Source organism: Leuciscus leuciscus (genome assembly GCF_965113295.1).
Source record: "Leuciscus leuciscus genome assembly, chromosome: 5".
In the NCBI taxonomy this organism is placed as follows: Eukaryota; Metazoa; Chordata; class Actinopteri; order Cypriniformes; family Leuciscidae; genus Leuciscus; species Leuciscus leuciscus.
The window spans coordinates 9784159-9801862 of record NC_138729.1 but is presented as its reverse complement, the minus strand read 5'-3'; the positions used below and the strand labels follow the sequence as shown (position 1 = coordinate 9801862).

At 37.3% G+C, this 17704-nt stretch overlaps 2 protein-coding genes across 7 annotated transcripts in view; both read left to right on the top strand.

Moving 5' to 3' along the window:
* Positions 1-10351, top strand: part of rasa4 (RAS p21 protein activator 4) — a 47866-nt gene extending 37515 nt beyond the window's left edge. For both annotated transcript variants that reach the window (XM_082170079.1, XM_082170078.1), the window contains 7 exons: positions 33-177; positions 446-618; positions 1801-1938; positions 2126-2261; positions 4629-4749; positions 4976-5034; positions 8172-10351. In XM_082170079.1, coding sequence (XP_082026205.1) covers positions 33-177; positions 446-618; positions 1801-1938; positions 2126-2261; positions 4629-4749; positions 4976-5034; positions 8172-8299 — 900 coding nt within the window. In that variant the 3' untranslated portion in view covers positions 8300-10351. The remainder of the gene's footprint in view (positions 1-32; positions 178-445; positions 619-1800; positions 1939-2125; positions 2262-4628; positions 4750-4975; positions 5035-8171) is intronic.
* Positions 10352-11376: 1025 nt separating this feature from the next.
* Positions 11377-17704, top strand: part of clip2 (CAP-GLY domain containing linker protein 2) — a gene marked incomplete at its 3' end in the record, with an annotated part of 46763 nt that continues 40435 nt past the window's right edge. For 3 of the 5 annotated variants that reach the window (XM_082170708.1, XM_082170705.1, XM_082170707.1), the window contains exons 1-2: positions 11382-11754; positions 12390-12613. In XM_082170708.1, coding sequence (XP_082026834.1) covers positions 12499-12613 — 115 coding nt within the window. In that variant the 5' untranslated portion in view covers positions 11382-11754; positions 12390-12498. Of the gene's footprint in view, positions 11755-12389; positions 12614-17704 lie in introns of all 5 variants that reach the window. The other 2 variants (XM_082170704.1, XM_082170706.1) reach the window with 2 other exon arrangements.

Below are 17704 nucleotides of genomic sequence, written 5' to 3'. Positions count from 1 at the left end.
CGTCATTGTGACTACCTCGTGTGTTTCCTCAGGCTGTGCAGACCATTGGGAATATGGACACTCTCGCATGTTGCTCGAAAGAGCCATGGATGGTCTGTTTGCAGCCCGCCATACAGCAAGGCATCACCCAGCTCAAAGACTTCATCTCAAAACTGGTCAACTGCCACGAGTCAGAGGGTGAGCTGCTCTAAATTAGTCATTAGATGAAAAATTGAGTGGATCCCCATGCATGGCTGGACACTCATTCATACCTGTCATATCTGATCAATCTTTTGATAATTCATCTCCATTTTTTTAATCCTTTTTAATTTTCTTGTTGAAGCAGCAGGTTTAATCGTGTAATTCACCCAAAAATGAACAGACCCTTAAGAGATGGAGCAGACAGTCAAGACCCTAATTTTATTCACTTGTCTTGCTCTCTCTCTTTGCTTTATATTTAAAACAGATCTTGCGCTTCAGACACGAATGAGCCTACAGTGTGGCACTATGGAGAAAGAAGGCTTTCTCTTACTCCACAGGACTAAGGACAAGTGTATGCCCATGACATCACCCTTTAAGAAGTACTATGTCACGCTCAGTAAAGACACTCTGTCCTACTCACGGACGCAACACTCTAAGGTAGGTAGTACTGATGGCTTGACTTTAAAGGGATAGTTCACCCAAAAATAAAAATTCTGTCATTAATTACTCACCCAAACGTGAGACATTTGTTCATCTTCAGAACACAAATGAAGGTCTTTTTGATAAAATCTGTCCCTCCATTGACAACTACGCAACTACCACTTAGATGCTTCAAAAAGTTCATAAAGAGATCGTAAAACTTATCGATATGAATTGAGCGGTTTATTTAACATTTTCTGAAGACTCGCTTTATATGATAAACAGATTTAATTTAGTCTTGTATTCAACTCACACATCCATTGTGGTAAACAGAAGCTCAAGCATGTTTGTTTGACGTTTGAGAACCAATGAGGTTCATTTTTGTGTGTTTATCCAGCACGTTTGAGCTTTCGCGAGAACCAATGAGGTTCATTCTCACAAGCTTCTGTTTGTGTTCGCTGATCAATGTTTATATGTGAATTATAGAGCTCCTACAACAATGAAGCTGTATTCCCTAAAATGGAGATTCTTTGTAACTTGGTGTGAGCAGCGCCACCTGAACCCAGTCAACTGTCCTGTTGGTTCAGTGCTGGAGTTCCTTCAAGAACGCTTTTCAACGTTCAAGAGTTAGGGCCCACTCAACTAGGAGTGTTGCGTCCTCCAAAGCTCTTGCTAGGGGTGTATCCTTGTGAGATGTTTGTGCTGTCCTCCACACACACAGTCTTTAGGTTTTATAGTCTGGACAGGGATTTAACCCCAGGGTCTCAAGTCCTTCAGGGTTGATCCGGCCTCAGGTCGGTCTGTGCAGATACATAGCCTTGTGGGTCAGATGCTGTCCCATGTGATCACATCCACTGATGAGGCAAAGTCACATGAGGTTTTTTTGTTGCGCTTTGAGGGATTTGTGTTTCCATCGCATGTCTTCTTATCGGATAAAAAAATTGTCCGTCTCGGTTGAGTGCATACGTTTTTTAATTCTCATCTTTATAATTAATGCACATCTTAGTGTTTCATTCCAGCATTATTTATGCGATATCCCAAAATGCAAAAATAGGTGGACGGAAACATAGCTAATGTCAGTGAAGAGCATGATTTAGAATATAAGCTTATTTTGTAAAAGTGCCAAAAAAAGTCTATAGAAACACCCATATATACAGTATATAAGATATGTTAAGCAGGCTCTGGTTTCTGAATCTGTAGAAGAGCTCGTCTATTTCGCTGCCAAAGATCCGTGCGGTAGAGAAGGTGGAGGAGAAGTGCTTCGGTAATGCCAACGTCATGCAGATTATCTCAAGCGAAGACTCGGGCCAGCAGGAAACCCTGTACCTCGACTGCAAAGTTAGTATTGCACTGGATTCACAAATAAAATGTGAATGTGGCTATTCATAGACACTGACTCAGATATGTGTTTGTTGTTGGTGAAATTGTAAGAATGGGCCCTGAAAAACCTCAAATGGGTTATTTGATGTCTCATTGTTTCATTGTTTTATACTCTTTGACTCTTTGTCTCTCTGTGTGACTGTAGAGTGTAAATGAGTTGAATCACTGGCTGTCAGCTTTGAGGAAAGCCTGCAGTCACAACACAAACACTATGAGCTGCTATCATCCTGGCATCTATAAAGCAGACAGATGGAGCTGCTGCCATCAGAAGGAGAAGTCAGGTACTGCAAATATTAGATGATGTACAAGCAAGCCAGGCTTGTGATCTGTTTGGGGTTGGTAAGATGTTTTTGAAAGAAGTCTCTTATGCTCACTAATGCTGCATTTATTTGATCAAAAATACAGTAGGAAAACAGTAATATTGTGAAATAACATTACAATTTAAAATAACTGTTTTCTATTTGAATATACTCTGAAATGCTATTTGTTCCTGTGATGGCAAAGCTGAATTTTCAGCATCATTACTCCAGTCTTCAGAGTCATGTGATCCTCAAGAAATCATTCTAATATGCTGATTTGCTGCTCAAGAAAACATTTCCTATTTTTAATTTCAATGTTGAAAATGGTTGTGCTGCTCAATTTTTTTGTAAAAACCATGACATTCAGGATTCTCTGATGAATAAAAAGTTTAAAAGAACAGGATTTATTTGAAATCAAAATCTTAAGATTATAAATGACTTAAGAGTTATTTAGACTTATTTTCAGGTTTATTTTGTTTTATTCATCAAGTTGTTTCTGAATTCTAAGGTGTGCACAGACCGATCTGTGTATGACATTAAAGGGATAGTTCACCCAAAAATGAAAATTCTGTCATCATTTACTCACCCTCAAGTTGTTTCAAACCTGTATGAATTTCTTTTTTCTGCTGAACACAAAAGAAGATATTTTGAAAAATGTCGGTAACCAAACAGTTGATGGACCCCATTGACTTCCATAGTAGGAAAAAAAAATACTATGGAAGTCAATGGGGTCCATCAACTGTTTGGTTACAGACATTTTTCTAAATATCTTCTTTTGTGTTCAGCAGAAAAAAGAAATTCATACAGGTTTGAAACAACTTGAGGGTGAGTAAATGATGACAGAATTTTCATTTTTGGGTGAACTATCCCTTTAAAGTACTGCGAGAACAATTAGAGAGCAGGCGGCTCTGTATGCTTTCAAATCGCTCTTGCGGTACTTTGATGTCATACAAAGATTGGTCCGTGCAGCACTGCTTCAAGTTGAACACATCTCTAGTTTCTTGGGTTTAAGTTTCGGTCTCATTATTTCCCTTGCTTTCTGATTGTCTTGTTAGTTTCCATGGCTACTGATTATGCTTGCCACCTGTTTCTTGTTTAGTTTTTTGTATATATAGGGTGCTTCTCAAATGGAAGGCTGCATTTCAGGGGCTCTTTACACAATACCGTTTTCAACTAAAAACGTAAAAAATTGTATGCGTTTTGGCCGTTCATTTACACGACAACAGCGTTTAGGGTGGCTAAAAAACACAAACTTTTGAAAACGGGTTTCAAAGTGTACGTCTTTTTAAAAAAACGGTCTCCGTGTAAACAATGAAAAACACAAGTCATGCACGTGCGTATTACAGTATTATTATAAGTCTATAGCGTTTCATCGCCATCTAATAGCCTGGCAGCAGAATACAGCATTTTTAGTCGTTTTCGCGGATCCGTGTGAATGGGGATTCTTTTTTACAATGGTGTCGTCTGTACGCGGAAAACTCAAAGGAAAAACGTTTTAAGCATATAATTGTCGTGTAAACATACCCTTAGTAAGGCTGTAGATCCTTGGAAATCAGCCTTCATTTTGTGTCCTTCATTCAGCTCATTCTGAAGGATGCATCGAGCGTAGCCTTCTCGTCCTTCAATCACCCACAATCCTTTGCACACATTCCAATTCACGAAAAGAAGAACTGTCGGAAAGAACGAGTCGGCACTGAGCTCGTCTGAGTTCATTATGAAATGTAAGACAAAAATAATGTTTGCGGAGATGATGGCATACGTGCTATCTTTTGTTTTGTTGTAAACTTAACACTAAACTGCCAGTAATGTAAGCTACTGGGAGAACACAGACGGTTGTCGTTAATATAAAGCTTTTTAATACAAAGTATTTTTTTCAAAATTAAGTTTAAATAGTATTTTCATGCCGTGACCAGGCGGGAACATGTGACGTCGCCATGCGCACTTATTGGAGTAGACTGTCTCATTCTAGTGTTCATTGCTGAGGAGGATTCTAGCCTAAGAAGCCTCAAAAGGACTGGTCCTCAAAATGGACGCAGCCTTCTGTTTGAGAAGGACCCATAGTGCTGTGTTGGCCTCCTTGGTTTGTCGGTTATTGTTCTTGTGTTAATGCAAGCTGTTATGCTGTCTTTTGTTTCTCCTGTTGATTCTTTTGAGCTATTCAGTTAAACTGCTGTCTTAAGGATCCCTTTCGCTGCTCTCTTTATTAATTTCCACTGCTACGTGACAATTATAGACTTACTTTAAATGTATTTACAGTCACGTTTGATCAATGTAATGCATCCTTGCAAAATAAAAGTATAAAAAAATAATAATCTTACTTAACTGCACTGATGAACTCTTTGTTCATAGACCAAGGCTGTGATAAAACCAGACATGGAGTAACTCTGCAGGAGTGGTATGACCCACTGGACCCAGACCTGGAGGCTCAGCTCATCTACCAACATCTCAGTAGTGTCCAGCATGCCATGCGGTAATGTGGCATTAACATAACGGGCCTGTGTATTTAATTATGACAGCTGAAATGATTGATTCAAGCACATAATTCTATACAATAATAATTCAAATAGAATTAAATTATACAAAGCAGTTCAACATACATGTCAGCTTGGTAATAACTTCTAAATTTGTGTAAAATCCATGCAAATTACCTATAGGTCCAGGCCATCTATAAATGATGTTTTGTACTTTTTTTGCAGAGATAAGTATTTTAAGTTGAGAGAGCAGCAGGGAGTTCAGGAGGCAGATTCAGTTAGAGGTAAGTTATCAAGCCTGCCGGACACCTCAGTGGTATGTCCCTTCCTGCTTTTCTTTCAGCAGTGTTATCATTAAGTATAAATATTAGATCAAAACCTTAAAGTGCCCCTATTATGCTATTTTAAAGTTTCCTAATTTTGTTTTGGAGGTCTCCTACAATGGGTTTACATGCATCCAAAGTAAAAAAACACACAAAAAAACACATTGCAGCATCACCTCTTTTCTCGCAGTGTCTGAAAAAGTTAGATAAAGGATTCAGTCTCTCTAAACCCGTCCCTTCCGAGAGCCTACTCTGCTCTGATTGGTCAGATGACCCAGTCTGTTGTGATTGGTCTACCACTTACAGCATGTGTTGGAAATGAAACGGCAATTACCATATCTGAATTTCAGCTCCGGAGGCTTCCTCAGCACTTGAATACACAGTGATATAAACAGTAATGATGGCTTCAGTTTTACCGTATAAATTTGAGCCTAAGTCCTCATCCTTTGGAGGTGCATGCTAAGTGGATTTCCTTTCACAGCACAGAAAACAACATTTTCTCAAACCAAACTTTTCCAGGCTTCAGCTACAACTACAGTGTTTGAGGGTCAAAGTAGACGTTGTTCACTGGCAGCCAATGAAGACCATAGACTGACATTTGTTACAAACCTATGTAGGTTCGAGCAGGAAGTAAGACTGGAATTACTGACAACTCGTTTCAGGCGGTTCAGAATCTTTCTTTTGGGAGACAACAACTTTATTTGTTGTGCACTTTGATCCTCGAAACTTTGCAGACCTTTTACATTCACAAACAGCTATATAACACACTACATAAAAGGTAATATCTCGAAAACGTGTAATAGGGACACTTTAAGTTGGAGTACTCCTATATAGTGCCATGCACACTTGAATCAATTGTATGTGTGTTGGATGAAATTGCAATATAAAATAAAAATGTATAAATCCCCCACTACAAAAATACTTTAATGAGCAACATTTCAGTCAAGTGCAAGCACATTTAAAAACAGAGTACAATCATCTGTTAGTAATAATAATCCCCACAAATAAATCGTGAATTGCTTTCCTGGATTGAACCTCTTAAAACTCTTTTACCTATGGGACTCAACGATACATTTTTGCTTAATGTGATGTTATAAAAATGTGCCTATTATGAGCATAGTTCATATTTTTTGGTAATATAAGTTTATTTGTGTCTCGATGTTAATTGTTTTTGTGAAATGTGAATTATGTGGCAATTATTATTACTAACAAATTGCGTTGCTAAAATTATTCAAACTGAAATAAAAATAAAGCTAAATAGAAATGTTAAAAATATAAAAATTAAGTATGACAAAAGCACATAACGAAAGTATTAGTCTCTCTGTGGTGAAAATCAAGCTTTTAGTGTTGTTTATATGCCTATGTGGTGTTTTTAATATGCTTTAAGACAAACCATGTCAAAATTCACAAGTTTACGCCATTGTTGAGTATTTTCTCTTTAAAACTGCAGTGAACCAAAGACAGTCTCAAAAACACGGTTTGAAGTCGCTGGTGTTTCTGACGTCACAGACTACGTTTACATGCAGCCAATATCCGGGTTATGGTCGGGTTAGGGTCACTATTTGGGTTTCTGAAACATTCGGAATAATGCGTTTACATGCGTGAGCAGAGAGAGTTACTCCTGTATACATGGAATCTACAATATCCCGATGTAAACGGCGACGCGCGGTTAGCGTCTGGACGTACGGACTTCCTTAAGACGCAATATGCGTCATTTCCGATTCTTTTTCCTGTATCCAAAGACAACAACAACAGCAGCAGCACGCGGATAATGAATAGTTCGGGGCAGATAGCGATCGCCTTTGTTTGCGCTTTCCTCCTCGCTCCAAAAGTGTGGTGCTGTGCTGCGTCTCGCCATGTTTACCTCTACTTCTTGTTTACTTCCGGTATACTGCACGCGGGTTTCTGTATGCGCCGTCCCTACTCAAAAGACCAAGATTCCTTGCGAATAGAACATGCGCAGAACACAAATCAATGTCCCTTTTGATGGGGATATGCCGATACGCGTTTACATGACCAAATATTCGGGTTAGAAAGGGGGTACCCCAGGTATAATATCCGGGTTTTTAAAAACCCGGATAAACTGTACGTTTACATGCAGCCAATAACCCGTTCAAAACCGGGATATTAGCAATAACCCGGTCGCGCACGGCCATGTAAACACCGGCAAAAACCCGGATATGCTCATATCCCGGTTTTTAAAAACCCGGATATTATACCTGGGGTACCCCCTTTCTAACCCGAATATTTGGTCATGTAAACGCGTATCGGCATATCCCCATCAAAAGGGACATTGATTTGTGTTCTGCGCATGTTCTATTCGCAAGGAATCTTGGTCTTTTGAGTAGAGACGGCGCATACAGAAACCCGCGTGCAGTATACCGGAAGTAAACAAGAAGTAGAGGTAAACATGGCGAGACGCAGCACAGCACCACACTTTTGGAGCGAGGAGGAATGCGCAAACAAAGGCGATCGCTATCTATCCCGAACTATTCATTATCCGCGTGCTGCTGCTGTTGTTGTTGTCTTTGGATACAGGAAAAAGAATCGGAAATGACGCATATTGCGTCTTAAGGAAGACCGTACGTCCAGACGCTAACCGTGCGTCGCCGTTTACATCGGGATATTGTAAATTCCATGTATACAGGAGTAACTCTCTCTGCTCACGCATGTAAACGCGTTATTCCGAATGTTTCAGAAACCCAAATAGTGACTCTAACCCGACCATAACCCGGATATTGGCTGCATGTAAACGTAGTCACAGACTACCTTGTAACCAATCACGTCAATCACGATCTCTGAGCTGGTGTGAGTGACTGGAGGCGGGGCTAATCTGCATATTCATAGATCCGCCCATACTAAATGAGGCAAGGGTGTAGAGTTAAATTCAAGCTATTTTAAGGCATGAAGAAATATTTTTCAAGGATTTTTTTTTTTTTTTAATATGTCATGAGTTTTAAAGGATACATTTATTGACTACAGGGGAACTTTAAAACCTAAAATGAAATTTGAGAAAAATACTATAATAATATATAAACAACAGTAGTTCCATTTAATGAACCATTTGTTCTCCTGATATCAATACATTGATCTTACAGACCAGAAGAAAGCAGATGGACTATCAAATCTCTTCAGTATTCTCCAAGACCTACATGATGCACATGCCGCGGTGGAGGAAGAGGAAAGACTGAAGAATAAAAACTTTTTCTTGGAATTACAAACGTAAACAAAAGGACTTTTTGATTTGCATTTCATAATTCAGTGTCATTCAGTCACTGAGCGCATTAACGCAGGATTCAGAATTTGACACAAGAAATCTAAAAAAGAGCTGTAAGTTGGATTAGTTCACGTGTTCTTGAACTTTTTAACCGATTTTTGGTGCATAGATGGATATTTAGAGGGCTGTGATCACAATCCCTTTATTAAGGATAGTCGTGGTGTGTGTTTGGTATTAAGGTAAGCTGAATTTCTGCATAGTTTTAACTTACTGCAATGATTCCAGTAGGTTGGTAACTCAAAAACAGTGTATTGTTGGCATTTCTGCAGGTTTTACATGCATTCAAGGCATGCTATATTTGTTTTAACTTTGATTTTCCTTTGTAATGGTATTAATCACCATTCTTCTTCAATTTAATTGTATGCATGTCAGCTCTTCCTTTGTAAAATTTTTACATTAAATCAATTTTATTGAAATGTTTATAGATTTTAAAGATGATTGTTTTTAATATTTGTTTTTTAATCTATAGGGGAGGAATAGTTTATTCTTGGATCTAAATGCCATACAACACTGCCATTCCTGCTGTCTCAATGCCTTGTTCGTATCATGTGTCATGTTTTGGATGTATTGATGTTCTGTGTTTTTATGATATGTACCCTAAACAAGTATGCATTGTGCATTTCACAAAAACAGTGTAACACAAAAACGTGGAAAATGTTCATAGTGTTTTTTATTATGAAAAAATAAATAATAATAATTCTTCTTAAAATATGGCGATAGCAATTCTCCACTAGGTGGCAATACAGTGTTACTTATTCGAAAGCTGAATTCAGCCCATGGTCACAGTATAGCAGTGCTTGTAAATACAAGTCTGTTGAAACTAGTTTTAGAAGATTATCATGAACTTCTCTATTGGATGGTGTTTAAAATTCTTCTCCAGTCGTATTTAATTATGTGCACTACACAAATCTCTAGCAAACACAATGCATAATGTAAGTTCAGACTTTAATTGTTATTTAATTGTTTAACTATCAACGATGTAGAAAGTAAATTCACAATTCTCTGTCTTCATTCATTCACTTTCATATTGCTTGAAACCTGTATGATTTTCTGTCTTGCACAGAAAACAAAAGCTGATATTGTTCATGCTGACCAGTTGCATTAAGTCACATGATAAATTTAAGTCTTGCACATTCTGCAAAATATCTCTTTTGTGTTCCATGGAAGAAAGTGTTTATGGCTTTGGATACTCCGTGTTTAGGAAATACAACTGGAATTGTTTTTATATGGTATATGAAAAATGATTTAATATAATCACTGAGCATGTGATCAAGTCAGGTGACAAGTATTTGGGCAATGTACTGTAAATTATGAATTGAGTATATTATTTACTTAAACATTTGGATCACATTATTATTATTATTTGCATTTATTAATTCAATTGTGAATTCATGTATTATTCATTTCTCATTCTTGTTTTTAGTTTGAGACTTATGTTTTGAGAATTTTGCATTTACGGCGTATAATGAGTTAAAGTGGTGCCTTATGTTTAAGAAAGAATGTGCTTCCCATTTCCCTTCAGCAGTCGTTTGAAACATGACCAGCGCTCTGTTATTTTCTCTTTCTTTCCTCTCCCTGTGTTTTCTTTTGATGGAAACACATTATTGCGTTTCACTCCCTTCTGTACTATTAAAGACAGGCACTATTATTACACATGCTAAAGAGGAGGGACTGGTTGGAGGAATTTATTTAGGTAGTACAGCTGAGCTCTGTGTTCTGTTGTATATCAGAGATGATGCTTATTTTGAAATGGGAATAGCATGCATGAATATTTGATTATGAGGAATTTAATAACTAACCAGCTGATGATTTTTTCTCTTCTCCTGAAATGGATTTGGTTATACAGTAATATTGCTGGATCTTCATCTTGTTCTACTTTTCTGACCATTTCCTCACCTATTTTAAAGCCATTTAAGCATGTTTTATTTTCCTCGTGATCAAGAACATGTTTGTGGAAGTGTGTTCATGCAGCAATCAATAAAAACGGCATGAATATTAAAACATCTCTCGCCTTCTTTCTCTCTGATTTCTGTTCTTTGACAAATTGCTTTTGTTCCTCTTTTGTAAGTTGCTTTAAATAAAAGTGTGCTAAATGCATGTAAGTATATCCTCTTTTAACATTGAGGAATATCTGTGGGACTCTTGAAAACCTTAATGTCTTTCAAATGTAAAAGAAAAAAAAAGAGTTTTTATAGTTTTAATGTTAATAGTTTTTATGTACCACACAAATACTTTAACTGTAGCTATTTAAATGTAGGCTATTTAGACTTTTTTTTAAATGTATTTCAGGGTTGCAAAAAAAAAAAACAGTCAAAAATTTACAAAAAAAATAAAAATATTTTTTTTTTAATATGATGTCTTTCTTGCTGAGATTTCTCCTTTTTTTATTATATATTTTTTACTGATTGAGGTGATGTTTTTTCTTTCTCTCTTTTCCTTTTGTGTTATTGTATTTCAATGCAGTGATGTTTCTTTTCTTGCAATAAAATAATAATCATAAAACAGTAATAGGGCTATTTAATATAATCTTTAAAAAATCTTTTTTTTTAAATATCAATATAATGTGCCTGTGTTGTGAGCAGTTTTGGTCTTTATTCATTCATTTAATTCATGACCGGAAATGCATAAATTCCACAGCAGCTGGACTGTTTTTTTTTGTTGTTTTTTTGAGTTTCCGGAATTTGCTGCAGCCAAGATTCAATTTATAAAAACATGGTGACATCTTAAATAGAATTTACATTAAACAACTCTAAATAATTTGCATGACTCGTTGTAATTACCTTTTATTTTATTTATTTTTATTTATTTATTTAAACCAGCCCTGGTTCGCATTTGTGTTAAAAAAAAACTCTCATACAGCCAAGTCGTAAACATATTTCCAGTGTGATCGCTACTATCATTTATTTCGCTCATCAGTCGAATCCGGAAAAAAATCCGAAAAGACCGGTTTTGTTCAACCAATTCATTGAAAAGATTCGACTCAAATGAACGATTCGCGAATCGGACATCTCTAAACGGCCCCCCTGCCTGAAGGCTTTTACCCCTCCTGTTTAATGAGCCTCATCTATTCTATTCAAGAACCATTTGCTCACCACTGACACACTTTCAGGATATTTCTCGGCATTTGTGTAAAAGAGCTTTCCTAAAATGTGCCGGTGCCTGTGAACCTCGCATCCTGTCCCACTTCCACTGCCAGCTTTAGCTCAGCATCCATATTTTTCGCATCCGTGTGGGAGAGAGAGAGAGAGAGAGAAAGAGAGAGCGAGCGAAGCGAAGGGAGTGGCAGACGCTGACAAATCTCATGCCGGGAAGCCGACAGAGCCATCCCTGATTCCCTGCACAGATTGATCTGAAGTTCGCCTGCACCGACTTCTTTTTAATTCACAGGATTTGGACTTCATAAGGTAATAGTGCTGTTTGTGAGAACGGGTCGCGTTTGTGTTGCTTGACAGGGGCGTGTGAAGAGGGTCGCGAGCGCGCCGCAGTGAAGAGCCAAAACAATAGAGCAGCAGAGTCTACGGCGCAGAAATGAGCTAGCACAATAAACTTCCGTCTCTTTTAGGATACATTATACGGTTAATGCTGCATTAATCTCTGTTTTAAAGTGGAATTCACGTACTGAGTTTTTAACGGAGTTAATTTGGGGTTTGGAAGGCAGCTGTGGTGACAGCATGTCGAAACTGCCGACCTCACTGGATAATGGGTTTCATTTCACAGATATGCTAGAGTGACCTTGCTAGATTACTGATTTATCACATAGGAAATATTGCATTAGCGAAAACAACGCGTTTACAGTCTGTCAGTGTCGATTACATTGTTACAGCTTCATTCAAACAATAAAATGTGTTTTTGTGTGTGTCCTCCTTTGCCCTGAAGCATCACATTATTGATGCTGTGGCTCAGCTAGTATCCTGTTAATGAACTGACATGGGCCATGCAAGGCCATTCATTTAGCAAATTGCACCCAGTCAATAGGATCCGTGTATTTTCCTTAGCCTCACTGTTCGTGTTGAATGCTCATGATGATGGTTGTTTTCAGTCCCACAGGTAGAATGGAGAAGGATATCCGCCATCCTCACATTTAGTGCCTCGATTATAAAGAAAACCATTGATAAGCTGCGAAACTTGAAGTTTCTCCAGTGGACATAATGAACATGCTGAAGTCCAGTGGCTTGAAGATCCCTGGCAGGGGTCCTAAACACTCCAGTCCAGTGGGACGAACAACTGCTGGCCCATCAACCAGTCCTGCGGCTCAAAAAGACGGTAAGTCAGCTTATTTTAGTCCCTCTACGAGCAATGTTATGTCTCATCATATTACCCGTCACTAGGACCAGACAGAATCGTCAGTCATTTCTGCACCAGTGTTAGTATTATTTATGTACTATTATAGTATTTATTGATATTTTGAATTGGCTTTTATTATTATATTTCAAATTTTTGTTTAATGTTTAGTAATTTTGTTAGTTTTATTGTCATTTCTATTCGGTTTTTTTTACTATTTCTATTTAGCTTTCATTTATTTTTATTTCAGTTTAAGCCAAATTTCTTCTTTTATTATTTTTTATTTCAGCTTTTATTTTAGTTACTGAAAATGAGTTTAATAGTTTTAGTTATAGTTAATATCAACACTGTTCTCCATTGATTTTTATTAGATTTTTTATGAATGGGGGAGGGGTTGGATTTGAGCATGATAAAATGCATTAAACAAAGCTAAGTGTACGCCTAAATAATTCATGAAATTATACAAGTAAGTGAACTTCTGCAGAGATCGGTGTCAATTTCTCCTGAATTATATGTTTGCAGATTCCGGCTTGTTACCATTAAAATACTACCATGATTTTTAGACATTTTAGACATGTTTATGTGGAATACCATTGTATGAGCATGGGTATCATTCACTACAACAGTAGATATCAAAATACCATTGTTTCATCATCTGAGACCATCGCTGTATTTTAGTACCGTCACAAGTATCGTCAGTGGATTTGCAGTGGTGTGATTGAAATTTAGATTTATTTTTTTTTGTCTGAAATTGAACCAGAGAAGCTGAAGTGCATTTTTGCTGCTGTCTACACTACCATTAAAAAAATTTGAGGACAGTAAGATTTTTTTTTAATACCTTTATTTAGCAATGACACGTCAAAGTGATCAAAAGTGACAGTAAGGACATATGTTGCACTTTTTTTTTAAAATAAATGCTGTTTTTAAACTTGCCATTCATCAAAGAAGCCTAAAAAATATATTGTGGTTTTCACAAACCACAGGACAATCGACAGAACTATGGTTCCTATCGGGCCAGTGCCGCATTGTCACGAAAGTTTATCCTTTGATCATGTTTTTAAACCTTGCAAATTTTAATATTCAAGCATAAGAAGACACAAAAGATAACTCAATTTTAAGATAAGATCATTTTTGTGTGCTCACACATTCAAAGCGCACGCACACGGAAAAACGTGTTTTAGACAGCGCGCAAATACTGATTTTGAGTTCTCTTTCATCTTATCTTTCATTCTAATTCGCATAAAATTATATCAAAATGTCAGTCTTGGCGAGTATCCTTGTAAACATAGTTAGTTACGTCTTAAATGAGCGTAAACAGTTGTGAAATAAAACGCTTGTGTATCAGTAAATTGGATCCGTGCAGCTCTTAAAGGATAGCCTAACTAAACCGTAAAACAACTTTTTTTAGTTAATGATCTGTAAGACTGGGGATTTATTAATGCTGTTCATTGATTCAAGTAATTTTTTTGACATTTGTGTTTAAAGTGTTTTAATTCTACAATATATGGTGTAAAAACGTCTGAGTGCTGCCCTCTTCAGTTTGAACGGTGGCTACTGCAGTTGAATTTTCCTATTGGAAGTTGTGGTACCCTGTGACGTTAGAAGATACTAGCTAACCACGCCCTTGCCTACAGAGAGACACGTCTCAGATGCACGCCCCTCCTCCCACTTTTCCAGCATTTTTTAAATATTGCCAGTGGGTGGAGTCAGGCTCTGACCAGGTGTTAATGCCGCGTTCCAGGCAACCTGTAACCCGTGTTTTTCCAACTCGTAACTGGGGGGGGGGGGGGGGGGGATCCCTATTTAAAACCATAAAAAAAATCTTGACCTCAATCTTTTGAACTGTAGTGTAGCATAATTTGATTACTCTTCAACTAGATGTGAGCTTTATACAAAACGGTAGACCATTTGAGAAGATCAATGGGTGTAGATCACTTTCATTCTTGACAGTTTGATCTGAGTTGTGGTTTATGGTGATTAGTGTGCTTAATTATCTTTCGAGTCAGATGACATGCGTTGACACTGGTGACACAGACATTAGTTACATAAATCACAGTGAGCTAATCCCTGCCTCAGTGATGTGGCCGACCTCACATCCAGCCACGACGAGACCAGACCATGTTATTTACATTAGTTTGTGTCACCCAGAAGAGTGCCATGGTTCAAGCAGACTGGAATGCTTTGTTCGTATAAAACGCACAAACACAGGAAGTGCAGTGAAAATCAGGAGTTGTTCTGCTGCTCAAATAAAGAAGTCATCACACATGTGATTTCCTAAAGACAAGTTTAAAAAGCCATTTTTCGCAAAACTCTTTCTATATCAGCGTTTTGATCTGTACTTACAGCATGTATTGTACATTTATTAAAAACAGCTCATGATATTTAATTGTATAGATAATTGTGTAGGTGAAACGTGGTAACCTGTCTTTTTTTAAATTCATACCATGTTCATAAAGTGTTGTGTCCTGTGGTTTAACACTACACGTCTGTGATACCAGTGAAATGCTCTAGCATTGATCGTATTTCTCTGGCTGTTCTCGGAGGCCAAAGAGGAAGAGTGTGTGCTTGTGACAAAAATGTGACTCCAAGAATGCACTTCAAAGTATTTCAGCTAATACTTTTTTTAGCGAGGTTTCATAAAAACACTTTCATGCAGAAATCTTTGACCATCTGTATTGCTTTGTATGAGCTGTGTGTGTATTTACCTTGATGCCATTATCACCTACCTTGACTTATTTCAATATTGTGGATGACATGAATGAAAGGTCCTGTGTAACATGCACTTTCATTATCATAAATGAGGAGCAGCTGCTAAATAGCAAAAAGTCCCGTATCACAGTTACAGAACAGATTATTAAACACCTGGGTGGTTGATATTTCAGCATAAAATTTAACAGAACAAAACTAAATCTAAATATGAAAGTATTTAATGGTGCTAACAACTGTTAGTTAATAGTTGAGTATATAAAAATATTATTGGCTACACCCTAAAATGGCAAACAGTGTGACAGTTCATTTATTGCATTTATTACAGATGACATGTTTTTTTTTATTCAATTGTCTTTTTGAATTAAGCTGAAATCTTGAGGTCATCCAGTATACTATTAAACATTGACATTCACTTTTAGAATAAGTTCACAATTAAAATGTGCAGTTTTTCTCTTCCTGGAAACAGACTCAAAATATTGATGACTCATGTTGCACTATAAAGATTTTCGTCCAATCAAATGCCTTCTAGTTTGAGAATGTCCTTCCCATCTGCGACCAACATCAAGTAGTGAATCAATAGATGCTGGATGTGATGTAATTGCTATTTAAAACAGTAAAGGCTTTTGATATTCTCCATCCATCCTTCCAGTTTCAATAGGAAATGCATCAACATAGGAAAGAAAACTAGTCCCTTTAAATGATTGTGTGGCATTTTAGGCTAATTGTTTGAAATTAAAGCCTTTTATCTGTTGGTCAAATAATTTCCTTCATTGTGGATTAAGAGTTTTGCATTGTTTTATAACCAGAAACAGTTTATCATTATTTTGACTGTCATAGCAAATAAAATTGCCGCATCAATATTCTCAAACTGAGACAAATTAAGGGTATTCAAAAACATACATTGGTAAATATACAACATCTAAAAATAAATAAAAACAAATAATTTCTCACCACATTAGGATGTTAAGTTCAAAATTTTGTAAACCGTACTAATGCATGAAACGGTTAACAATATAAATCTTTAATTTTTGGAATGTTTTTTTTAATTTGATTAAATCCATGTATGACTCAGTCTCTGGTCATGTAAAATGGCATGTCAGCCGCCCACAGACTGTACACTCCCCAAACCAAAATTTTGCCTGAAGATTTCTTACATGTGCAGTCCAGGCACAGGAAATGAGTAGCATATTGATTCAGACACAAGACTGTCTGAAGTCAGTTGCTTTAAAAATGTTTTTAGGCCAAATAAGTGTGTATTAAATCTTTATGAATGCTTTGGTCAGCAGTTTTGCTTTAAAATGGTGCCACATAGTTCTTTCTTCTATTTTCTTAGTCTAGTTTCTCTCAGCCTCAGATGGACTGGATCATTTACACGCTGTCTAATGGATGATACAGACTGAAACGGCTAATGGCTTCCAATCTGATTGGCTGGCCACAACCAAAATTAGCAAGTCAGGGACTCACACATCTTCATCAGTTCACCAGAAAAAGGTCAATTTGGACAAAGTGATCTGATTTAGACTGATCTTTTCCAACATGCTATCATCCAGAGCTATCTCATCATTTGAGGGGGAATTGAGGCTTGTATAAACAAGATTGAATTTCGGGATGCTACTCCCTGAATTGTTTGATAAGTAAAGTTAGCAGCATAAAGTAAGCTCTTTCTTGCCATATTTTATTTTAGATATGATATGAAAGCAAACTGGCCAATTCTGCACTTTCTTCTGATGTTACAAGCTTGACTTAACAGATGAGAATCAGAGAAGCAATGTGACGAAATTGCATCTTGTATAGACATATTTACTTGTCCCTATTCCTCCGCCAATACGATGCATTTGAAAATGGACATTTTCATTGCGGTGAGGAAACTGAGGGATGAAATTGATAGAACAAGAAAAACAATTATTGTATAGAGTTCATCCTTCAGTTCGACCTCTTCCATGAGATTCTTCATTTGACATCTGTGCATGTCAATATAACATTATGTAAAAAGATAGAATAAGACTGGTCATTTCACATGTCAGTCAAATGATACCTTCCTGTCTAAGTGGGCAGTTTGTGGCCAGAACACACAATTACCCCTTTTCCACCAAGGCAGTGCTGGTGCCGGTGCCGGAGCCGGTGCCTACTCGCGAACCAGTTCTTTGTGTTTCGACAGCCAAAGAACCGGTTCTCGGAGAGGAAAAATTGGTTCCAAAGCGGCACCAACTCTTTGCTGGACTAGAACCGTTCTTTTACCACGTCACGCTTACGTCGGGGGCTGGGGGCGGGGTTATTGTCGAACTTCTTCTCGAACGTAACCTCCGTCTATAGTAATCCAGACGAGCAGCACAAATGTGTTCTAAACGTCTTCTTCTGACCCCA